Source organism: Epinephelus lanceolatus, chromosome 14 (assembly GCF_041903045.1).
Source record: "Epinephelus lanceolatus isolate andai-2023 chromosome 14, ASM4190304v1, whole genome shotgun sequence".
Classification (NCBI taxonomy): Eukaryota; Metazoa; Chordata; class Actinopteri; order Perciformes; family Serranidae; genus Epinephelus; species Epinephelus lanceolatus.
The window spans coordinates 23,613,501-23,640,532 of NC_135747.1; the positions used below are offsets into that span (position 1 = coordinate 23,613,501).

Here is a 27,032-nt window from a genome sequence, read left to right on the forward strand (position 1 = left end):
ATTCTGGGACCAGGCCATGAAGAGCATTAAAAACAACAAGTACAATCTCCAAATCAATCCTAATGGATTACTAGAGATGGCTGGTTAACAAGGGAGGTGCATTTTTTCATTTTTTAACAAGGGGGGTATTAAGAAAATGCCTAATGACTAGCATGGTCAGGACAGTGTTGTTAGTGGTAAGCACCATATGAGCACAGTGCAGAGCAGTGGCAATTTGCTACCCAGTGGGACACACACACAGACTCACATGCACTAACATGCACACGTGGCCAGACCAGCAACCACAACAAAGAACATAGAAGCTCGGCCTGCAACACACACAGAGGGAGTGTTACTTTACTCTCTGCTCAGGACGCCATCACTCCACTATATCTTTACATATCAAGTAGTTGTTTGCTGCTACATTAATGCTCTGAATGTCATATACAGCTCCTTTAACAGCTGTGTGGGTTGTTTAAAGGCAGCAGGCATCTCTCTTCATTCACCGTGTAATTTCTGATGGACTGAGGGGGCTGCTCTGAGCCGGGGAACAGCCACCTGTCTTACTTTGTTCTTGTTGGAACTGAAGTGTTGAATGTAAAACCTGTGACAAATGGAGCTAAGTGCAAGCCAGAGCGTAGGTGGCATATAGGCAAGGTGGCTTGTGGATTTGTGGAGGTTTGATTGTCAATTGATTGTTGGCCCCCCCTGCAGGAATATCATGAGCTGTCGATTCATTTTTACCTCTAACCTTCAGTTCAGGTTTTATCAGGGTCTAGAGGTTTTATGCTGTTTGACCACTAGATGGAGGTGCAGTGCTGAAGAGAAATAGATTGTGCTTCTGTGTGTTCAGTGGAGTCTTTATTGTATTCATTAGTTCACAACGCAAGTACAACACAGACCAGACTATTTCAATAACATATGAAGGTGTTTGTTGCAGTCTCAGGACAAATATGAAATTCAGCATCCTGTATTTGTGAGAACAAAGATAGTTTGAAACAGTGTTGTTTATGATTGGTCACTATTCATCCCTGAATCTTCTGCATGTTAGTCGTAAGGTGTCATGCTGTGTCGAGGCCCCTCTCCTCCCTCAGCTCCCCTCTGCTTTAGTCGCTGTAATAGGCTGGTTTACAGAGAGACAGCCCATTTCCTCTGGGACTGAAGGGCATTGAGGGGCTGTTAGATTATTAGCTGTGTGTCTGTGTCAGCGTGCTGGCCAGCAGCAGTGTGACTGGAGACTTAACCCTGTTTGGATGTGGGAGGATCACGTGGAAGTACTACCAAGCTACACATTTCACCCCTGCCCTGAGGCGACCTATTCAGTAAGGTGTGTTTCAGATGAGGTTTTATTGCTTCTGATTCTGGGCGTCAGAACATTGTTGTATCTTGTTCTCAGATTTCTCTGGGCTTGGTTGTTTTGTGATAAGATGACACACTGTGAGGAGACTGTGTTAAAATGTAGTTTGGGTACAGAACAGATATAATGGGGCTGCTTTTCTTTGGACTGTGTCTGGAAAGGTGTAAAATTATCTCTCAGTCACAAGGTGCGTAGAAGATGTAAAGTATAAAGAAGCTAAGACCATCTTTGTATCACAAGCTTCAATGCAGCTGCAGTCCTCTTATTTTTTGTTTCTTTGCAGCTCACTTGCTTAAAGGAATACTTCACCCCATGTTACGTTGAATTTGTGAAGAGAATTTTGTTTTTCCTTCATGCCTTTACAGTATACGAAGAATCCAAAAATGGAGAAAATTCTTGATGAATTGAATAAATGAGACTTGGATTATACTGTGCAAGTTGTGTGAGAGTTTTTTAAATAGATGTTTTGATACAGTTTAGCTGTTGTTTAATGCGGACCTTTTACTTCAGCCATTTTTGGATTCTTCGTTCACCGTGGAGGCATGCCAGAAAAAAGTTAGACGTTACATGGAATGAGTAATTGATTTACAAATTATCATTTTTGGTAAGTGTTCCTTTAAGTGACTAAATCAAACTGACCATGTTATCACCCACTGTATCAAGTTACAGTCCACCTCTACTCAAAAATGCATTTTAATTATTGTTACTTCACTTGGGTGTATAACCTTCACTGTGCAGAGTGCTGCATGTTCAGAGCTTGACACTAGAAGACTGTTCTCACTTTCATCTGCTGAAGGTCAAAAGTTTCTCTGTGCTCATCTTAAATCGGATTTCAAAACGTGTGTGAGCAGGATTTTGTGACATTTAATAGGAGCTATATGTAAGAAATCTAAAGCAAATAGTCGTAAAATTCTCCTAATATGTCACAGAGACTAAGGAATAATGTTCATATAACATACTGATCTCACCGACAACAATAGTACAGCCAGAATATTCGCATTTAAAAAAATATTTTACGGTCCGCAAATCATATTTATGTTTTGAATTTGTGTTTTGGCCTGTTGCGCCACCCACTGCCGTCTACCAGTCACACGGTCAGTAGAGTCTCAGCATCAGTTACAGTTACGACTGAGCTACAGCAGCACAGCAAGCAGCATTAGCAGTGTCCCAGTACATAGCATTAGCAGCTGGCTCCTCCTCAGCTATATTCTGGCAGCAGCGTTAGCAGCAGAGAAGCTGGACTTGCTCGAATGGTCCGCTGGAAAACCGAAGATCAAGGACGTGGTGACGCAGCCCTGCCACGGCAGCCGTCCGTGGGCAAACAAATCAGTCTCCAGCGTGCCGCTGTCCAGCAACCTCAAATCTGTAGGGGAGGGGGGGCGGACACGACTCGCGGCAGTACTTTGAATTTGAGTGCAGTAACCGTTTTGGCCACATTCTTACATACAGCGCCTTTATTTGTCAATCCACAAGAAACAGTTACTACACAAGGACATTTTTACACAGTGCAGCTGAAATGTGACTTTTCGCATATTTCTCTTTCTACATTAATTTTTAGAGGGGTAGGGTGGGGTCAGCTCAGGGGCACCTCAGCAGTGCTCAGGAGGTGAACTTTCACCTCTCCAGCTGCCAGTCCACACTCCATACTTGTCCGTAGAGGGACTTGGCATGGATGTCTGAGGGTTGCCAGTCCACTGAGCCACTGTTGCCTCATCATTACAACTAGTTAGTGTGCCAGTCATAGTTCAGTATGCATCTTACAGTAGTGGAGGAGGTATTCAGATCCATTACTGAAGTAAAAGTACTAATACCACACTGTGAAAATACTCAAGTAAAAGTCTTTCATGCAGAATCTTACTTAAATGGGAACACCACCTAAATTAAGAATTACAATATGTTATTTCAATGGCATAGTAAAATTAAAATAATATTTGTGAACCTGAGCTACTCTCTATCAAAGACAGAAACCAGTAAATCTCAAACTTATGATGTCATCAAGTATAAAGTCTGGAGCTGCTCCATAGACAATGTATGGGAGCTTGATTTTACAGACCCACTGAATGTGTGTTTTCTTTTTTATACCCAAATGAACTTATTCTAGTGTTCCCAGCTCTGAAATAGACTTTATACCCCTATAAGATCACACATTTTAGTTTTAGCACTCTACTTTTGGGATTTGGGAGAGAGTTGATCATGTTTCCTAATCTTTTGGGGCTGTCTTAGACAGGGCTGTGCAGAGAACTTTAGAGGGGCAGATGCTCAGAGTTGAACAATTTTTAAAACACCATACACCAACTTGATTTACAGCATAACCCAATGACTTATTGCAACCTTTATTCAAACAGAGTGTAACTTGGAGTCTTACAACAAACTTCATCATATTACATCATGGTCCCCCACCCAATGAATGTGTTACAATGTCACTATCCTTTTCTACTGAATTTCTAATAAGCTGTACAGTAAAATAACATGACATTTGACATGGACAGAGTCAGCGTCATCCTGAACAGGAATCCTTTGCAGTATTTTTTTACTGACAGTTCAAATGTGAGGCAGTAATGAATGTTATAATGTAATTTTGAGTTTCTCAAAAACTGTGCAGTAAAACCATATGAACATTTGTATTGTCATAATTCAGGTCATCCTAAACAGGAATTTACTGGAAATTTCAACTAACAAGCCTATATAAAAAAGGTTTTTATGTAAGGTCAAATGTGACTATTTAATAATAAACTTTGGAGCTCAATTTTTAAATTAAAAAAGTACAATAGAGTAACTTCAAATTATAATTGGATTTCATAAAATGTGCACAAATAATGTCATTTTATTTGGCATAACAAATGTCAGAAATTATTGCTGGACTATAGGTCTTTCTTTGTCCTTTTTGGCCGCTCAAAGAACCCATACTGTAACGCCAAGAATAGATAAGCGTCAAAATCCATGTGGTGGCTGGCTTGACCACTTATTTACTATCAAATGTTCTTCTTGATAAAGGCCAGGGGCAGGCCTTAACAAAACAAAACAATATAAAATATGCCTTGATGAAGGGCACTTCGGACATCGAGGGACAAAGAGACAGCCCCCCTCCCAGTATTAGACCATAGACATAACATGTATGAATTTTAGAATGGATGTAGTTCCCCTTGAAGTAAAGGTATAGAATAGAATAGATTAGAATAATACTTTATAAATCTTTGCAGAAATTACTTTGTCAATGTATATAAGTATTATCAGGTCAGTTTACTAAAGGTGTCAAAAGTAAGTATTCATTCTGCAGCAAAATGTTCCTAGTGAGAATGTTTTAATATTATATATATATTTTAGATTAATATTACTGCTGCATTAATGTGTTGCTGTAGATGTTAAAGGTTGTGCTAATTTTACCTCCTTTACATACTGTCAGGGAGGTTAATCTACAGCAATGCGTCATATTCTGTAAGAACATCATATGTTTGTAGCGTTGGTGTCCTGTGAGAACCACTCATCTCTGAAAGGTCAACTTTTCACCGTGTTAGAAAAACAGTCCTGTTTTCAGCTCTGTGGCGATGCATTTTACAGATGATCCAAGAGGGTGTATTTCGCCTAACATACAGGATGATTTTCTTAACATATAAAGGAACATTTCAGTCTTCAGTTTATAAAAAAATACTCAAAATCCACACCTCTGGATAAACATGATTTTCACTGGACAGGAAGGGTATGAAAACATGTAATCTGAAAAGTAACTGTCAGCTGTCAGACAAATGTAGTGGTGGAAAAATACAATATTCGTCTCTGGGATGTAGTTAAGTTGAAAGTAGCATAAAGTAGAAATACCCAAAGTATAAGTACCTTGAATTTGCACTTAAGTAGTGCTCGAGTAAATATACTTAGTTACACTCCACCATTGAAAACCTGAAACCTCCAAGGCACATACACTGAGAATGGACTTTAGAAGGAGTAGATGTAATTTGAAGTAAAAGTAATTTAATTTTTGTGTTGGAAAAATTTTTCAGAGACATTGCTCCAAGCAGAGTCCTTAAACATGTGTTTCCCTTTAGAGATGTTTGCATCAGTTTCATCACTCCTGCAGTCCAGCACATACTCACTCTGTTTGCCCCCAGAAGTGTTTTCAGATGTGTTTCGCCCAAAAACCATGACAACTATTTACAGCATTAGCATCAATACATGGATCATCTGTTGTTAAATGTGCTGAGCTGGCTTTGCCTCACAAGTTGGCCAAGCTGTGACTGAAGGGCTATCGAGTCAACATTCACATAATCAGCTTGCTGACAGAAAGTCGTTAAACTAGCTCCCAGTATTTTACAATTTGTTGTTAGTACAACAGTTCCACCAAATTATTCTGCCTGCCACTGGTGCTCATTTATTCCTCCCAGTGTTGCCTCAATGCAGAACAATTGCTTATGTAGTATCTTGTTACCGGTGGCATCAGACTTCAGACTTTATCTGCCAGTTGTGATGCACTGTGGTGACAGACTTCCCTGGGTGTCTCCTCTGACTGTTTAAATAAATGAAATTCATCTACACCATGCAGGCGTTTATTAAAGCTGAAATACATTTTGTGGTGCATGAAAAACCTTAAGCTGCAGGAGATCAGTGTTTTTATTGTTTACAGCCCCGAAAACCAGGGTGAGCAGAGAAATACTCTGTTGACTGATGCCAGCTCATGTGGGGAGATGGCAAAGCAATCCAACAATATGAGTACACATGAACAACTCTCTCCTTAATCCAAAACCTAGAGTGCTAAAACTCAAATTTATGATATCATCAAGTATAAAGTCTGAACAGCTACATAGACAATGAACTGTGAAAGATGTTTTAGATGACACTTAGAGCACCCATGGGGTTTGAGTATATGGGTACACAGCTCAGTCGGCAGAAGAAAACATTGGCATTGTACGTTTCTGTGTTACATTCATATCAACATTTCTCAACTGATGAAACATATAAGCTGACTTTGTCACAGGGAAGTGGAGGGAATTGCAGATGGTGTGTCACCTAAGCAAGATGCCTGTCAAGCTGCAGACCACTGTTTGAAACCAACAAACGATAACAAACAGATATGAAGACATAAAGATGAAGTTTAATGTGAAGTGTACAGATTAACAGATGATTTGTGTCTTCAGCGCCTAGATGCCAGAGGGAGATTATTTGTGATCGTGGGACATCCGAGCGGCAGCAAGATAAATCCCCCCATTGAGTCCAGACACTGGTGGATGTGGTGGTGGCTGATGACTGTTGAGGCAAATAGTGCGGGCAGAAAAAGAACCATATTTAAAATGAGGAGCAGTGAGATGATAGGCTGACGGAGAAGGTGTGTCACTGTGCTATTGGATAATTGTGGATCAACTATTGACAGCCCCTAACACTGAAAGCCAGAGATAGAGCGTGAGCATGCGTGCAAGGAGTGAATAGCAGGATGAGGAAGAAGGTTACAGCCTAAGCATGACAAGTATTGTCTTCCTGACTGAACTTTTGCTAGAACTTCATTTATGGCACTGAGCCTGGGTGTTTTCAGCATTGTGTCGTGACGTTTCCCAGAGGCGGTTGTGGAACCAAACCTGGACGTTTTTCACTAACCCATCTCTGCTTTTCCAGTGGCTTTTGCGCCACCAAATGTTGGTGTCAAAATACAAAACATGATCTTTTTCTAACCATAACCAAGTGGTTTCTGTACCTAAATCTAACCGCACCTTCACCAGTGTTGTTGTGAGATGTAGTTTCAACATCTTACCTCCAAGATAATGTAAAAATGGAATGCATTTGTGGTTTGCAGAAACATGCAATGCAATATATTTTTTTTGGGGGGGGGGGGGGGTTGAGCTGGGGGTACATTTTCTGTTTCAAAACTGAGAACAAGACAATAGACTGAAGTTCATTTGGGTATAAAAAGGAAAAACATTCTGTGGGTCCACAAAATCAGTCTTCACATCATTGTCTATGGGGCAGCTCAAAACTTTATACCCTATGACGTCACAAGTTTTATACATACTTCTCTGATTTCTGGCCATGAGAAATAATTGATTGAATGTTCCTAGGCCATGGAAGTAACATCTTGGAATTCTTAATTCAGGTGTTGTCCCTTAATGGAAATGTACCACCCATCTTGCTTCAAGTTGAGGAGGAAGCCCTAAAACTCTCTGTGTGTTCCAGTGCCTGTACTGTAATACTGTTAGTATGCCAGAAAAACATACAGTATGTTCCAGTACGTAGTATGTCAAACATTCCAGGATATCCTACTGCACCCGATCACATTTTGCAGTCTGGAAGCCAGCATGCTCTTCTGGCTATTCCACAATCCTGGGTGCAACAGAAGATTCGTCACACACTGAGCTGTAGACAGATGACAGCTCACTTATAGCTGACAGAAGCCAATTTATCAATTAATCAAGCAATCACAAACAACGGGTCATCCACCAAACGCAAGATTGGAAGTTCAATCCCAGGCTCCTCCAGTCTGCATGTTGAACCATCCTTGGGTAAGTTGCTGAACCCCGAATTGCTCCCAATGGCCGTTCTATCGGTGTGTAAGTACGCGTGAATGTAAATGTAAAAGCGCTTTGAGTGGTCAGAAGATTAGAAAAACGCTATACAAGTGCAGTCAATTTATAAGTTAAAACTACATTTATTGCAAAATAACAACAGCAGAGCTCTCCAAGTTGACCTAGGTCTCAGGTGTTTTGTTGTATCTCCAAGGTAACGTTAAGTGGTAACATTGAAATCTGCTGAAATCTTTACATCAAATATCCTGCTACAGACTGCGACGAAAATATAAACAAGAGGGTCAAAGTTCAAGGCAGGATTTTATGAGTATGCCCCAGTTGCGTGCGTACTCCCTGGAAAACTATGTACTTTGTAAAGGCAGCTGCAGCACGTACTGAAAGTAAAAGGAAAAAGTATGCGATTCAGAATGCAGAAAAAGATCCACGCCTCCTCCTCCTCCCACACAGCTCTGTCCTCCTGTGGCCGAGCACTCTTCCAAAACTATGGCAGAGTGAGCACAGCATTGCCCTAATGAACCAATGGATGATATTATTTATTCATGAATGACCGTGTCAATTATTCAGCGCATATCTTTCTCCAGTTTTTGCTCTTTCCCCCTAAAATCTTTATGACATTGTTCAGTAAATTTGAGGATATGTTTTCGTGTTTGTTTCAGTGTTTCTTGCATGTTACTGTGGTGTAGGACAAGTACACATGGCAAAGTCCCTGCGTGTATTATTGTCTATGAGTACCACTCATGCATGCAACTTGAACATTTATTTTCTTATGCTGCTGACTGTTACAACCTCTGGGAGCGAGCAGCCGTGTGCTGTTTGTTTAACAGACCAGACATGAGCCGAGCTCAGCACACACGGGCACGCTGACCGAAGCTTAGATGGCCTGATCATCAATTTGCTCTTGCCTTTGTTTCCTGCTTCCGATGGGCGCTGTGATTGAAACAACACAATTGTGATTTTTTTAAAGGCTCATAAAGCAGCACTCATACGGTCACGTCATCCTGCATGTGAACAGACCAGCTTTCTGTATCTGGAGGCTTTGATATTTTGGATTAGATGTGACAGATTACACATCATAGGAGGTCAGTTTTATGAGCACTGCACGTGCTTTGAGTAACGTTGTGTTATAAATGGTTTGGGTTGTGTGTATTTCGCATGTTTAGGCTTGAGGCGTATCTTTTGGGTGCTGAGCAGAGAGAGTGGGTGGGTGGGATTGGTGTGTCATCAGTCCATAGAAGAAGCCTGGTGGGCAGCCAGCGGAGAGGACTGATGAAGAGGAAGTGGCAGGGACGCAGCGTGCCCTCTGGTGTCTGAGGATTGGGTGGAGGGGGTTTGAAAAAACAAGGCCACATGGATCCTCTTGTGTCTGAACATCCAAGTGCCACAACCAGGGCTGGAATCCCTCAGAGCGCACAGCGGATATGTGCACAGAAAGAGGAGGAAGATTATATCAAAACATTTGTTTTATTCCCTTATCTGTGCTGGCAGAGTTGTTACAACATCAAAAGCCCAGAATCTGAACTCCAACATGTAAACTGCAGCTGGCCGTGCAGGTTTTATCATCAGCTCAGTTTTTGCTTCGGAACTCAGTCCGCAAAGTGACATGTTCTGTTGCGGCTGCTTTTACAGGATTTTTGTTTTTTGATTTAGTAAGATTTAGATAAATAGATGATATAGATCAAAATCTCTTTTTCAAAGGAGCTCTGGCCATGAGAGCTGCAAAACACTACAGTCCTCCAAAATAAATGCAAACATCAAAAAATACATAAATAAAAATATGCGCTTCGTCTATTTTTGACACAGCCAGTTTGTCCTGTACTATATGTGAAATATAGATACAATATAATTATGTGGATAAATGTATTTTAAATGACTAAAACAGCAACAAATCCTTGATCATGTCAATCACAACAGGACTTTGCAGGTATTAACTTCTTCTGTAGACTTTAGCACAACAACATAGTAAATAATAAATACAATTTAAACAGATAAGATAAAGAAACCATTTAACTACATTAGCCTACTGACTTTATTATAGTAGAAGCACATTTAGGACAAATGACCGAATCAACAAAATCTGCAAGTCTAAATCGGGCAGGTAAAACGCTTGTAAAACATTCCTGGTGTGGACCGAATGACACTGGGTGCCCTTACAGTCAAGATGGCAGCAAGATAACAAATACAAGTCAAGTCAAGTCAAAATTTATTAAAGAGTATATATAGGCAAAAAGCGGTGCCTGGAAGTGGGCCTGTAGGCTCCCGACCTTGTCCTCCACTTGACTTCTCAGTTGCCCTTTGATGTCTGGTACCTTGGATTCAGCTAAGTAATACTCAAAGAAACACTGGAGACAGGCAGAGTCCGATGCAATCGAGTTTAATGTGTTCACAAGCTTCAACACATACAACTCAACGAGTTGAGCTCCGGAGCAGGACTGAAAATCTACTCTCAATGCATCTGCTTTTATGCTGGTGGAGACTGAAGAGAGTCTGGAATTTGAGCCTGGAAGTTCCCAAATTTTCCACCCTTAGCTTCGGATTTGCTTTCACTTTATTTTTAAAAAAACATGTGAAGCTTGGGGACTTTCTTTATGCAGTCCCTCGTGCTCTTATGCAATATAAACTTTAAAATGTGCATCTGGTAGTACAAACATTTGAATGTGTGTGTGTGCTATCATTATACAGAACATGATAGATTATGTGTGTGCTCTGTGGTGTGACTACGATGCTGACTCATAACTCTAATTTGTGAACCCTTTAACATGTATAACAATGCTTTAACACATATAGATGCATTTCAATCGGTTTTATAAGAACTTATGCATAAAACATGGTTATATGATTGTTATATGGCTTTGTTTCTTGATCAATTTATGCAGTATATCACTTTTACTGAATCAGGGATTAATTCTTACACTACAAGTGCCGAAGTCCTGCCCCTTCTGGTAGAGCTCATGGGACCTTAGATTGGAAAAAATAGGAATGGCAGTGAATGGGGAGAGCAATATTATCTTTTGTTCCCATTTGAGTTGTGACATGAAATCTAAATATGTTGTTAATGAATTTAAAACATAAATTTTAAGGTCAAGAAAGTCGTACTTTGTGGTAAAACTGTTGAGATATAAGCTTTTTAATTAGAAAGACTCGAGTACACAGGAGGAGGTCGCGTATGCGACGTCATAGCTTTCGCTCGCTTCCTGCAGCTTGGCCTTCCCGCTGAAATTCCACTGTTTTATGATTAATCGATTTATGATTGAAGATGTCTGTGTGTTTTGTGCCAGGTTGCAGTCACTCCAAGCTGCAGGAAGCGAGCGAAAGCTATGACGTCACATACGCGACCGCCTCCTGTGTAGTTTTTCTAATTACGTTTTTTCAAAAGCTTATATCCCAACAGTTTTACCACAAACTATGACTTTCTCGACCTTAAAATGTATGTTTTAAATTCATTAACGACATATTTGGATTTCATGTCACAACTCAAACGGGACCAAAAGATAATATTTCTCTCCTCATTCATTGCCATTCATATTTTTCCAATCTAAGGTCCCATGAGCTTCAAACAAAACAAAATAAAAAACAAAACAAAAATAACATTGGCACTTGTATATATAAAAAACTAAACATAAATTGATGCGCACAATGACTGAGGGATGACAATGACTAATACAGGGACTAATTGATCTCGTAATGGCCTTAACTTCAGTGGATCATAACATGTACAGTAGAGAATTAATCTGCAGTTGCTCAGGTTCATAATAAAACCAAACTTTTCTATGGATGTCAGTTTTTTTAATGACTTTGGATGTCAGTTAAAGGCCACCAAAATGTGGCCAGTAACTGACGGTAAAGCTTGTTGTTTTAGCTAAGCTAATTTCCGATAAAAAAAACACCCCCTACCAGCTGTATCAGAGGAGTGAGGAGTCAGTAGTCAGTAACAATATAAAACAGTCAATTAAACAGTCTTTTCAACAATTGTGAATTGCTGGAACCCCAAGAGGTCCTTGAGCACATAGTCATACATGTGTGCACAAAATATGAGGCTGATCGGTCCAGTAGTTTGCAAGATTAGCCACCGACAGACCGATACACGCGCTCACCAACACTCTCACTCACGCATGCACACAGGTGACCAAGTGCATGATCCCCTCTGGGCTTAAACTTGGTGGAGATAACAAAACACACAGTATCAATAAACCGTATGCCTAAAAGTCAGACAAGAGGAAACAGATCTAGCTAGGGGAGCAATATCAAAGTCCAACTGAATTTTAGTCCATGGATAGGTCACTTCTGGCTCCAAAATACCAAGATGGTGATGGCCGAAGTGCCGAACTTAAGGGAGTTGACAAAGCAATGGGTGACGTCACGGTAGCTATCCATTATTTTATACAGTCTGTGGTCTGTGCAGGACTGATAAAGGCCACTGAACTTTGGCGTAAAGGGTGCAATTGTTAGTGAGAACTTATATCCAGCTGTTGCGAGCATTGGGCAGAGGCATGCATGTATAATAGATCATCATAGTCGAGCAAGGGAAAGAATGTAGCTTAGCCTGTAGTGCAGAATAATGCTGAACTATAATCATTCGGCTGGCACACAAGCTCAGCTTTCATCTTTCATATCATCAGCTTGTTTATGCGTTTGCACATTTGTGTCATTTCGCTTAGTCGATCTGTATCTTCAAGTCAAACCGCAGTGTGCAGGAGCTGACTAAAGTGAATTCAAACAATAAAAACACTAAATCAATTTCAAATGTCAAATCAAATTTGTTACTGGCACGTAGCGTAAAGCAGGAAAATTGAATAGTACGTTCTCTCTCCAGTGCCTCAGTCCATCATACTGACATCCAAAATACATTTTTATAAAATTGCTTTGTCTTAAATTTGTGCCTGTTCAATACATGGCTTAATTCCATCAGATTCAGGATGACCAGTGTCAGATAGAAGATTAGACATTATTCCCATCACTCGCAGTTTTACTGAAATGTAGCACTGAACTGTTTGGGTTTGTTCTATCAGTCAGGAGTAAGAAGTGACAGGGTGTCAGACATGTTGAGTCAGTGACGCACATCTACACCTGCTCCGAACCGTCTCTCCGTTTCCTACACATCCATTCCTCTTATATATCTCATGACTCAAAATCGGGCTGATGAAAATGTCTCATTTATCACTTTTTGGATGTTTTTACTTTTTATTAATATGACAAATGAAGATTGTCATATTAAGATAACACCAAATGCTTTGTATAAGGTTATATTTAGAATTTTTGCAATACAAACGCGGTATGAAGGATTGTCACCTATAAAAAAAAAAATTAAAAAAATAAATAAATAAAATAAAATGTCCCAATTTTGGTCAAATTTGCTCAGTTTTCTCTTATTAAATTCACTGTTGCAACCTTTATCAGCACAATGATGAAGCTACATGTAATTCTTAAGTGTGAGTGTGATTAGGGTGATTTTAATTGTTTATTTTCTTTAGAAACGTTCAAATATTTCACTTTTAAAGAAAGTTAAGTTCTTTTATACTGTCCATTTTATTAGAGATTCAACATTTCAACATGAACCTTTGTCAGCCACCAAACTATCAATACAAAATAAGGACAACTGGTTGCTCTGTATATACAAACATGCTTGTGGAGAACAAGAAACAACAGGATCGACAGGAAGGCAATCCAGGCACTCTGAAAAAATGTACAAAAAATCCTCCAACAAATCAAAAAGACGCCTGAGGCATCGCCCCGCTGAGCATAAATTAGCCATTAGAACAAGAATTTGTGACTACCCCATGGCTAGACATTTCAGTGAACTTACTGCTAATGATTCCTAATTACGCATAGAGGGCATTGAACACATTAAACCTTTGGTCAGGGGGGTGATAGAATTCAGAAAAATTCAAAGGGAAGCTTTTTGGATCCATCATCGTATCCTGGTCTCAGTGAGGCTAAAGACTTCAAATGTTTTTTGTGGTTCGTCGTTGTTCTCCACAAGCTTCATCATTTTTCTCACAGCCCATGTGTTAAGATAGATGTGCATATATATTTATCTCATGTTACTTTTCATTATTGTCTTTTTGTTTCACCTGTCATGCCATTATTTGGGTTGTGTGATGGCCTCCGATTGGTTCCTGCCACAATATAGGTGGGGAGCCCTGACGAAGACCTGCAGTGGCCGAAACATTTCTTTCAATATTTTAGCCACTACAATATAGGCTTTTTGATATTTCCTTCCTCGTTTTTCTACATTTTTTCTGAGTGCCTGGATTGCCTTCTTGTTGATAAATTAACAGCATCTTTAAAGCCACACATAATCTTCCTAAGCAGATAATTGCATATTGCAGATGTCTGTCGGCAGCATTATGCCGGAAGCATTCTGGTTTCTGTTTGTAGTCAGAGTAGTATTGACCAATCACGCTTGAGTGGCAGGTTAACAGTCCATGTGAAGAGCAAAAGAGGCAAAATACAACCTCAGAATTCATCGACAGTCGTCTGACAACAATTAAGCTTTTGATTAGGTTTTTTTTAAAACTCATTTTTTATTTTCAAAATTCAGGACCACACATTAAAACATACAAAAGTACACTGTCATCTTCAACAACCCCCCTCCCCCCATATCTTCCCACTCCCCACATCCACATTCAGCTTACATAATCCACTTGCACTTTATGGTTGGGAAAAAAAGTAAAAGTAAAAAAGTAAAAGTAAAATAAATAATGATAATATAATAATGAGAAGGGAAACTGAAATTACAGATAAAACAGGGTATACAGGTCAATAATTACAAAGGGTCAGGCATAATTATACAGGTCTCCATCGTTTATCGAATGTTACTAAGTGTAAGTAATGAGTGATCTTTTCCATACAATACAATTCCTGTATTTTGAAACCAGACTTCATGAGTAGGGGGGTCTGGATCCAGCCAGCGAATAGTGATACATTTGATAGCGGCAGTTAATAGAATCTGGAGAAGGTAAGTATGAGCCCGTCCTTCAATACCGTCTGGTATTACTCCAAGTAGTGCCACCATGGGGTCCCTGGTCAAGTCAGTACCAAAAACATCCCTGAGCGTTACATATATGTTGTCCCGAGTCTTAAGCTTTTGACATGCCCAGAATGTATGATATACATAGTTAGCCGACATTTCTCCGCATGCCCTCCAGCAAGCACCAGACACAGAAGTATCAACTTTACACGTTATATGAGGTGTTTGTACAATACGTTTCCATCTGAACTCTCCGCATATGTTTGATCTGGTGACAATGTGGGGCCCTGAACAGATCTTATTCCAGGTCTCAGTGGGAATTGGTTCCGGTAATTGTCGCTCATTTTCCCATTTGGATTTAACATAGCGGGAGTCAGTCCTATCCATAGACAAAAATGCACTTTACATACTGGAGATAATTTTGCCCACTGAGTTATTCATTTGTAGATTCATGAACAACCTTTCAATTCCCTTAGGAGCTTGAATTGTAATCTGTCTGTGGAATATTAAATTAATTTCTTATTTGTTTGAAAGACTTCATAGTTAAAAATGTATTTGCATTTACACTCAAATATCTGTATAAAGAGATTAGCCAAAATTAGCGGGGCATGGAAGAGGAAGTTTTGGCCCAGATATCTGTTGCCTACACCAGAACCTCCAAAATATTGGTTGTTGCCCTCAAAGGCTTATCGTCATCAGACTGATAGCCACACGCTCCACCAAAAACAACCCACGAAAGATAAAAGCAAATCTCCAACAGCTGATACAATAACCACATCGATTAAAATGAGACAAACAGTATATGTCAAAATATAGAACTTTGAAACTTAATGTTGGGGAGGCTGACATATTTGAAGCGCTTGATTAATTTCTGCTCAGGGAGTTCAATGCAGCTGTCTTGTGGCTTTGATAAGTAACAAGGTCAAAGATAAGACGCCATCTGTTCTCTGTCCTTGAGAGGAAGGAGCTCAGTGATAGGAACAGGATACTGGATGGTGCTGTCTGTACACTTTAGAGTTGGATTGGATGCTCGAAGGAAAATTCATACGTTTAACTGGATTCTGAGAAAATGTCTCCCTGAGGGGTTTTAGGTCGATTACAGCAGCAGAGACACTTCTGTAATATATGTTTTTTATACATCCTGTGAGACTCTGTTTTAACTCTTAGTTTGTGACGGTGGCTCCGCTGAAACTGAGAACTGAGCAGCTACTCTGTGTTATGTGTGTAAATTGGCTGATGCTTGAGAGAGAGGGAAAGAGGGAGGGAGAGATTGAGCATGCTCTCCTGTGCGCTCACTGACTGGAGTTGAGTAATCACCTAGCAACTGCTGCTCAGAAGAGTCAGCGGCTGACTGGCACTCTGCTCGGCTGACACAGTCTGCTCACTCTGCTCTCTGAGTGGCGGTGACGGAGCTGCTGGATCATGCTGGACCACGCTGGATGTGACCCATGACTCTCAGAGATGGACTTACATGCTTGGAGTGTTTGTTAACGCCTGGATTAAGGTGGCTTGGAGGACCTTCCAGTCATTAACAACAATAACAGGCTGCATGGGACGCTGGTAGCACCTTTAGGTAATCTTTGCCAAACTTTTTAACAATGCAATGCATATTTTGCATGAGGAACGCTGGATAATATGCGGGGAAAGTGAAATAGGATAGAGATTTGTGCAGAATTGTTCTTGTTCTTGTTGCAGAACTATCTGAAAATTTAGAATTTGCAATTTTGTGTTTCTCTGGGAGGAAATCTAACAGAGCAGAAGTGACACTCTTGGGAGGGGTTTTCCTCCCAATTGTTCCCCCCAAGTGGCCTGACGTGTGCCTGTCAGAGTTCAGAATAATCAGTGACTGCTTTGAGAACAGTTTGCACTATGTAAGTTATGTAATCCGGGGTGAATTATTCAAAATACAGCAGTGCATTCATGCACATTGATGCTCACAATGCAATAACGTGCTCAAGCATGAAAGACCGAGGAGGAGCTTGAACTGCCCTGAGACGACTTGGTTAATATCTGTACCGATCTGATAAGACTAAACTTATCTGTGGACTCTTTAAAGCATGGCAACCACATGCATCACATAGGGATATATGGACTCCATGGTGACAGTCTTCACTCTGTTTTTATACATGAGATATACAAGGGAAAAAATAGTATAAGACAGGGTTAAGGGATATGTAAGAGCTGTCCTGTTGCTGGGAACAGTGAAGTCAGTGTTTGGGAGCAGATAAGCATAAACAGTTGACCGAGCTTCACTGGAGGAATAAAGAATGGCACATCTGTTATTGCAGACATTTGTAAACCCCCTTTTCATGTAAGGATAAAAGCCGTGTGGTGATGAATGCAGGATCATACGCTTGAATGACTCTGAGACATCCGTATACGCTACATTTACCTGATTATTAGTCAAGAATATAAAGTATTACATATTTAAACTGTGTGAACTTACTATGTCTTAAATGTTTTTTATTTTGAAATCATTATAAAAAATTTCCCTAGCTAAGTTGATGGTATTAATGTTGCATGTAATTATTGGGCCAAATATGTTCACTGAAATAATTTTGTCAGACAGAAAACGAGTCTCCTTTGAGTCAAGTTCTAATGCTTTTCAGCTCTTACTACAATACCCATGGTCTATTTACTGTATTTTTCTGAAGCAAGTGCCACAGCCCAGCCACATGCTCCCGCTTATCTCCATGATCACAGCAGTACATGGCTGGCTGTGGTCTGGTAGTTTGAGCCCTTTGGACGGGCATGACATTTCCTCTGTTTGAGTCATTGTTATTTAAAAAGAGAAACCACAATAAAAAAAAATATGGAGCTGTGATAAAACGTTAAAGGTACAAGACTGTGAGCTGTTTTAAAATGTCAGAAGTCAACAAAGACTTTAAGGGAGAAAAGTAAGAGACATCAGTCACCAAGCTTAAAATTGTTGGCTAATGTTAAAGATGACGCTCTGAAGAACCCTGTTACATCCAGCTGTATAAATCAATTCACTTTCTGGGTTAATATTGGATGAATTTAGCGACACAATGCAGTGACTTTTTACCAATTATTTTTCTGAATTTGCCACAGCTCTGACTCACAAGTCTGTCTGGCACTTCTGCCATGCTGGTGTTGGTGGGTACTGGATTTAAAAGCTACAGAATTTATTTCTTAAAAAATAAAGGTGAAATCTTCTAAAGCAATGGCCAGAACATAACCATTTAAACAGCTGTTACATGTGACAACCACATTTGTTCACATAAATATTTTCAAGTTGCTTTAAGTTGCCCTGACTTGATCTATAAAGAAATTCGTCTTAATCCTTTTGGGGTCCGCAAACCACAAAACTGTTTTTCCGTTAACAGCCAAATAACCACAGATGACATGAATTAGCCAGAAAAAGCTGAATTTGAATGTGTTTAAAAAATGGAGACACATGAGTCTGGTAAATGTAAAGATTTGATGCTGTCATCTGTCATAATGTTCGCATTGAACCATAGACTATATAAAGATAATTGGTACCATACCACGTCATAGCTACCATGACGTTACCCAGTCTGTAGACTGCGTTTTGGGTGTTGCCATTCTTGATCACCTTAGAATGAGCCGTTTATATCTACATAGGAGCAGGTCCTCCTCTACGTAGATTGCCACTTTGCACCACTGGGGCTCTACAGTGGACACTTGCTCCAGATTGGGCCATTCATGTTTTTTTGCATCAGTCACTGTAATTAAAAGCCCACAATGAGCGTTGTCAGAGAAACGCTGATTTGTAACGTGGACCTGCTTTATTCAGTGTTTCTACCTGTTTCAGAGAAGAGATCTCTGCGGATAATTCGGCTCCCGGTAAAAAAAAAAACCCTGAACGCTAAGGAAATCTTACTGGGAGTAGTTTTAGCTGGTTGCAATCTGCAGTACCTCATCATTTGACGCCACTACATCTCCCTAAATTTTACACACGGTACCTTTAACTTTCATAAAATGTAAACAGATGAGTTACATAAAAATTCACCCCCGTTACAGTTGTCATAAATGTTTTTTTCACAAAGCTGTAAACATTAGGGTTGGGTCGGTATGAGAGTAAAAAAACGCATCAAGTCGGTAATACTGGATTTTCGCCACTTGGGGGCGCAATTGACTCATTTAAAATAAAAAACGACCTTAGGACAACAGAGTGACAGTAACAAGTTGTTTCTTTTATTCCTTACAAATAAATTTTGCAGCTTACTCAATCAGTGCAAACAAGGGTTGCCTCCTTCGTCTGACTCAAAGCCAAAGTGTTGCCATAGTGGCGCATTCCTTGATTTCGTCGAGACTAAATTGTCCGCCATTATCAACTCCCCGTCACTATTAAACAAACTCCAGGCTACAGTAGAGGCGCATGCGCACTCGCACCTCCTAGCTCAGTCCCCGCCCCAGCCCCCTCTCTCTCCTGCTTGCTGTGCGCTTGGTGAAGAGGCAGACACAGGTGCTCACAGACTCGGGCGTACTATAAGCGGAGCAGACTCCGTGTAAAAATGTCCGTGAAAAATCCCCGCGATGTGAAAAATACATGCCGAACAGTCTTTTGTGTGACACTGGTGCACGGAGCGGAGTCTGCGCGGTCGTGCTTTGCGTGCACAGGGCTTGCGGATGTCCACTTTTACTGGGCGGACCTCCGTGGCGTCCACTCCGCGTACGTTCTGCCCGAGTATGCGGTCCGGTCGGTCTCAAAAAATAAAACCCGGTCCAAGATGGGAGTACCGGACCGAATTGGTATTACCGAGAACCGACCCAACCCTAGTAAACATGTTTATTTTTGCTGTGAAGTTCGGCATTTGTACATGGGCCTCTGTGGGGATTGACTCGCTTTGGGAGCCAGCCTCAAGTGGCCATCAGAGGAACTGCAGTTTTTGGAGCTTGGGTGTTGGCTTCATTTTCCAGCCCCTGATGCTGCTTGCATTTAGCATAACTCTTTAGCTGTTGTGTGTGATCATTTCAGTGTTTCTTTTTTTATGTGTTCCTGGATCACTGCCTGTCATATTCTTTGAGCTGTGTGAGCTGCTAATGATCTAAAACAATTTTTTGGTTCTCCAACTCCAACTCCTCTCCTTGCCAAAAAAGGAGGAAAATATATGTTGATGTTTCTGCTGTCTGTCAGTGATGGATTTTATGTCAGGTTGAAGGGTCTGTCAAAGATCTTCTATTGGAAAACACAGATGTGATGGTGTGTAGACTCCTACCTGTCCGATCGTATCACTTCAAACACATCCTTCTCATTGTGTAAGTGTTTGTAACACCTCTCAGAGTAAATCAGCTTGAAGCAACAGATCATTATCCGCTCTAATGTGCTGGAATCAGTTTAAAGAAATTACACAACAATGCGTAAGATGCTATAAGCCGTCTGAGGTAGCTGTCTGGATGTCAGATCGAGACGGATTATTCGACCCAGTCGAACACGCCTAAAGGTGTATCTGTGCTTTACACAGCGTGTGCAGTCAGGAACATTTCACCACTAAAACAAAGGTGGATGTTCTGTTCAGAGCTGTCTGTGAGTCCCTGAGGAGCTTGTTTGTGCCTTATGACTATTGACTGTCCATTTGTCAGTCGATGCTGATGTGTAGTAGCATCTCGGTGGCTTAAAAAGCATTTACAGGTCTGTTTTCCCTCTAATACCCTCTCTGTCAGTATTATGGTTATAAAGTGGGAAGCAGCTGCACAAATCACACCAATGGTTGTTTTATTGTGACGTGAAGCGTTGTCATGAATATCTGAATTTGCGTTTTAAGGGAACGTGGTATGCTTAGTTAGCAAGACGTACATCTTTAAGTTGGTGTTTCTGTTTGTCGCAATTCAAGTATATCTGCAGTTAAAATATCTCTACTTGATATTTGAAATAATTTAATGCTCTAATGATCTTCTGAGATTAAAATGATGAAGGCTAATGTGCAAATGATTCATTCAAAATAATAGACTGACATTTCGATACCACTGTCTTGACTATGAGAGTGATATGATGAAGACGAAGACAAGAGCATGACTGCATCGTATGATTATTCTGATTATTTTATTAATCTGCTGATCCTGCTGGTCCTCAAAATCTCAGAATGTTGGGAAAAAAACTCCCTCCTAGTAAAGCCCATAATTACATCTTTGGATTCGAGGTATCCTCATGCAACTGTTGGCATGACATCCTACGAATTAGAGCCCGATGAGTAATGTTTAAAAAAAACTTATGAAAGTTATGTACTTAATGTAACATTACATAGGTTAGGTTCGGTTTAAGAAAAGAAACATGGCAATAACATACCTTAAAATAACTCACACGTTTCTGGACACTGGTCTCTTTGGTGGAAGTCGTGTGTTTTGTGACCTATCCATCGCCCCAATTTGCTCTTTATGGGGACAGCTTCCCTCTTCACTCTCATCATCTTATTGGCCTTCCCAAATAACATGGGTTATAGACGAAGTCCTGGCTCATGATTACGTAGGATATGTATGAATTGTGGTGCATTACATTTCATAGGAAATTGTATGAACAGTGCAAAAAAAAAAAAAAAAAAAAACGCCTGTCAAATGTCATGCGTTGTCTGACCAATGACCCTAAAGATATAAAATATATAGAAAGGCTGAATTCCCTCATTTGAAGAATTATGTGTGAAAAAACTGACCTTTAAGGATAAATTGATCTTGAACATTGTTTTTTAATATTTCTGTTGATTGTTTAATCGATCGATAGATTTATCGACTCATGGTTTTAGGGGAGACAGATAATGTATGAAGCATAAAAATAAATACATGCATAAATAAATAAATAGGGAAATAAATAAATACCCCTATAAATAAATATGTAAATAAATAAAATTACAAATAATACATAAATGAATATATAAAGAAGTATAAATGAGTTTAAAAAAATACATGAATAAATGAATAAATTAATGAATAAATATGGGAATAAATTAAAAAATAAATAAATGCTGACATAATTAAAAAAAATAAAATTAAATAAATGTTGAAATAAATAAATACCAAATGTTGAAATAGATAAATACCAATGTATAAATAAATAAATGAATATATAAAAGTTGATGATTAAACAGGACATAAACAAATAAATACCTTAATTTTATTTCAACATTTTTGTACAACTTCATTTATTTATTTATTTCTGTTTGTACGTTAATGAGGTAGGAGGTCCTAACATCTGCATTTTTTTATTTCCATGTTTATTACAGCATTTATTCATTCATTTCTTTCTTTATTTATTTTTTCAATTTTTTTCTGTGTTTATTTATTGATTCTTATGTCATTTTCAGCCTTGATACAGATAAAATAAGCCAATAGACAAAATAAAAAAATAAAAACACACTTAAAAAGTCAGTGCCTTAATGGCGAGCTGGAGGTTGTAAAAGAAACAAATGTCATTAGAGTCAGAGACATCATTACTAACAAAATAGAGACTGAGTGCTTTTTACACACCTGATGGTCCTAAGCCTCCTCTAAAACATCGTCTCCACCCTGCGTACAGGATTCAACCCCTCAGAGAGCGCGGCTTTATTGGCTCAGAGGGGCTGAGTTCATTTGTTCATGTGCTGCTCAGTTTAAGTGCTCCTCCCTAATCCTAAATCCTTTAATTGTCAACAAAGATACACAGATTATTGACGCAACTCTGCAGGCTTCAGTTCTTTTGAAAAACTTGAAACATTTAAATCTGTTGTTTGCATGTGTACAAATCCCCATCTAAAAAGACATTTTAATTATCTAAGTGTGGCATTAGTTGGCTTTAATTTATATCTTTTAGTATCTTAATGAGCAGCCAGTCACCCCTCAGTTTGGATTAGATGATGTGGTTTAAAAACTGAGGTCACTGAGATGTTTCTAAACTGCTTCTTAATTGAGGGGAAAGAGCCGTCTGCCCCTAAAGGTTTGCTAAACTGATTAACTGACTTCAGGGGGTAGAATTGAATTTAAAACATGACCTCTGAGAGTAAATTACACATCAAGGAGCAAATGGCTCTGTAGTCGTAGCTTTCGTTCGGCCTCCTCTGACCAGATGATAGGAAGGTAGAGAGAACTGGTCGGTCGCTAAGTGGTCCTCAATCAGCTTTTTATCGACTCACAATGTAGTTGCTGCAGCGCATAATCAGTTTTTGTTTGTCTTTTACCACAAATTAATCTCGAAACATAAGTCAACATGACAAATTATTTAAAAGTCAGATAGATAATGGAGTTTTAAGAATCAGCTTGTCATATAATATATGCTAAAAGTGGCAGGGATGCCTTTGTAAAGATGCAGAGTTGAGGTTTATTGTTAATCCAAATATGTTGGTGTATTCTGTTAGCTAACGTATGCTAAACCCAGCTTTTAAACACTGCCAAGAGGCCATCAGCTATAGTGTATAAGGCAATATATATATTTTACGGCTGATTGGCTCTGGTTGGAGTGACCCATTTGTACACTGTGTCATGAACAAAACATGACATTTACAAGAGTGCATGGATGCAGTATGATGTTCGTTACATAACATCTGTGGTGCCTCAGGGCACAGTGATGGTATAATGCATATACAGTTATATTGGCGTACTCTGTTGGCTCTGTGGTTCTCTGCATCTTGCACGACATTTAGAGGCAGTGCTTTAAGACTGATCGAGGACTAGACACTGATACTGAGATTTAGAATTGAGCCAAAGTTATATTTAATGTGCTGCTGTCACATTTTTACAATTTTTACAATAAGCATAATAATGAATCAAAATGATTATTACTCATTGACCTGTCTTCCATTTGCACGTTAGGCCAAATGAGGATGAAACATCAAGACACAGCCCACACCCACATCAGCTTTGTTCTTTGTCCTCAAAGCCTGGAGACAACTGATGTTGATGGTTGATGTTTTTTGGGTGGTGGGGGCCGGGAGTGGGGACTTTGCTTTCATTAGACAGCACAATAATGAGAGGCAGAGACAGGAAATGTTAAAAGACAACAAGGGAATCTAGAACCAAATTGGGGACGTTTACACAAACCACTGCCTATGGGTTAAAAATTGTGTAGCAGTACTTATTTTTTTCTCTAAGTAAATCTTGCTTTCACAAACGGTTTCTGTTGAAATTGTTCAGGGGAGATTATGATCATTTTGGAGACTGGCGTTTGTTGTTTGTCATACTGACGGTTGCTTCTATTATTTTGTCCACCCCATTTATATCAGTGTGAGTGGACTAAATAAGAAAAACAAATTTCCCATTAAAGGGATAGTGCACCCAAAAATGAAAATTCAGCCATTATCTACTCACCCATATGCCGATGGAGGCTCAGGTGAAGTTTTAGAGTCCTCACATCACTTGCGGAAATCCAACGGGAGAGAGGGTAGCAACACAACTCCACCTAATGCAGGCTTATGGCGCCCCAGATTCAAGCGTGCACATGTGAACGTGGTGCCCAGAGAGGCAGTTAGAGCTACAGGCTACAATGAGGCAGAGTTCAAATGACATTTTTCCAAACAACTTTTTATGTCGGGGCTTCAGGACACTTGGATCACTACGGACGAGCAGTATGGAGATACTTTGTGGTTTTAATTATGTGTTTTTGAACGTTTGAATCTGGGGCGCCGTAAGCCTCCACTGTGTTGCTACCCCCTCTCCCCTTGGATCTCCAGAAGTGTTGTGAGGACTCTAAACTTCACCTGAGCCTCCATCGGCATATGGGTGAGTAGATAATAGCTGAATTTTCATTTTTGGGTGCACTATCCCTTTAAGGAAGTATTTCTTTCAGGGCTGTTGTATGAGACTACATAAGTTTTACCTTGGTGTACGTAATAAACTGGCAACAGAGTGTATAATAATATGACAGTCACAGGGTCATATTTTGCATTTTGTTGATGTGTTTTACACTGTTGTATCGATACTTTTACTTAACGGAAAAATGTGAGTACTTCTTCCACCACTGATAGTGTCCTGTGAGGCAAACTTGAAACAATATCTTCGGCCAAAATCTCAGTATTTATCAAAAGAAGTACCAGCTGTGAATGTCAGCTGATGAGTAACAGCGCGTTACCTCAGACACATTTGGCCATGGTACATTACCTCGGCCTCAGATGGCCAAGTTGATAAAGCAATGAGACACAAGGACAAAGTTTTCTTTACCCGATTAAAACACTATTGCTGTTTTTATGATGTTACAGTCATCTTATTGTCACATAATGTACTGCAATCTTTGTACCACCATTCTATGGTGATGTGCATGTTTTATATTTTGTATGTGGTTTAGAACAGTGGTTCCCAACTGGTGGGTTGCGGTCCAAAAGTGGGTCGCAGGTCCATTCTTAATGGACCAAAAGTGACTTATAAAAAAAACACACTTTATTTTGAAGTACTGTGAATTTCCAACACAGAGCTTTTATTTTCCAGTGCTGTTTCCTGATGTAGAGTGAGTGACTAATGGACAGCTACAAAGTTGAGGAAGGATCCTTAATTTTAAAGGATGCATGTTTGTTTTCCACAATTCTTAGTGCATAATTCGCTAGAATTAAAGACAGGGCCTCGTCAATGACGTACACCTGAGCACTTGCTAGTCTTTTCCAGTGTGTGTTCACTGAATGCTATAGGAGGGAGTCTTGCCTAGCTTCTGTATGACCCAACTTGGAAGGATCTGTCCTATCAGGGAAGCAACCTTGACTTTGAGAAGCACGTTAGAGACAGCAAACTAGCTTGATGACATGGCCAAACGCAAGTATGACGCTGAATGTATCAAACTGTGTGGACCTTGAACTGATGACTAAGGAGCAATCTGGAGCCTGTGGCTGGACCAGTTGGGAACCACTGGTTCAGAGCACATGTTTCTGTAAAAGTGGTCATTTCTGCTCTAACTAATTTGGTTTTACATTGTCTTTATTTTTCTTTATAGAAATATCATCAGTGCATGGCTGGACTGCTCGCCCCACCCTATGGTGTGATGGAAAGCGGTTGTAGTGCCGACAGTAAGTATTACATTTACATTTCTGACTGGTTTAAACTCAGAAAATTACACATTTAGTTCATAAGTTTGTTACAATTTTTTTGGTTGTTGTATTAACTTGCCATTGGAGATTTGAAATTATTATTTGAACATCAAATCAAACTTCTCATTATGAAGTAAATGTTGATTGCACAATGTAATAGCTATAGAAGAATGACACCATCAGCGTTTACACTGGTTCCCTATAAGCTTTGTTCTCTGTCTGCTACTGTGTATGATCTCCATGAAAAACAAAGACGCGATTTATAGGACAAAGGATGTGCATCAGCTTTTGCGCAACCAACACAAGAGGTTGCGCAAATGTTCAAATGTTGCAGCTGGTGCATAAAGTTTGATAGGATGTTTGGTAACAGTGTTACATCATCAGAAACAGGTACAGCCGTCCATGTGGTTTACTTTAGGCTGCTTTTATATCAGTTCCTCAAAAATTCAAAGGTACAGATGAGAAAAAAAAAGTAAAATTAAATGTATTTCAAGGTTTGTTTGCAGATTGTCCTCAATGTAAGAATTTATCAAGATGAAAAACACTGTTTACAGTAAATGGCGTCACTTTACTTTATAAACCTTCCCAGAAGTCTTTGATTTAGTTTGTGTAATGTGATTTCACAATTTTTAGATAGTTTTATGTAAGATAGATCAAACCATACTTTTGTCTGTCTAACTCCATTACTGCCTGACCCTCCTTCATTATTTTGCGTTGTGATAAAGGCTGATAGTTTGATGTCTGCTTTTCTGTTGCTAGTTAACTTAATATTAACTTCGTTTTGCTCAAGCAGAGCACTTGAAAATCACGCACCATAAGAATGACATGAGTCTCTGGCTTCCTGGCAGCTTGTTCACTGTATGCTGTAATGTATTTTTTAGATCATAAATGATGGGCACATTTTAAAGAAAATGCTTCTCTGGTTTGTGTTCTGATCAAATAGGATGTGATTGACTACTGTTGCCCTTTATGCTGCTTTTAAAAGTTGATGTGTCTGCTTTAGTATTCATCATCGTGGCGTGCTGTGGAGCAGCACTGTAAGAGCAGAGCTTGGAGTATGTTTTCCAGTATACAGTACAGTACTTATGAGACTTACAGTTCGTACGCTATGCATGGATACACCAGAACAGAAATGACATGAGCATCAAGCAGCTGGAGGCTGATGCACTCTCCTGTACAGTGCATCCACAGCAGCTTAGTGGTTTTGTAACTGTAGTGGCGAAGTCGAATGAATTAAACATATTTTAAATAGTTTTCTTAGTAAGAAC

General features: G+C 39.6%; 1 protein-coding gene across 4 annotated transcripts in view; it reads left to right on the plus strand.

The window, feature by feature from the left end:
• rapgef4a (Rap guanine nucleotide exchange factor 4a) overlaps window positions 1-27,032 on the plus strand; it is a 61,595-nt gene that overhangs the window by 10,662 nt on the left and 23,901 nt on the right. For 2 of the 4 annotated variants that reach the window (XM_033618103.2, XM_033618104.2), the window contains exon 5: window positions 25,671-25,743. In XM_033618103.2, coding sequence (XP_033473994.1) covers window positions 25,671-25,743 — 73 coding nt within the window. Of the gene's footprint in view, window positions 1-1,176; window positions 1,307-16,241; window positions 16,380-25,670; window positions 25,744-27,032 lie in introns of those variants that run through there. The other 2 variants (XM_033618106.2, XM_033618105.2) reach the window with 2 other exon arrangements.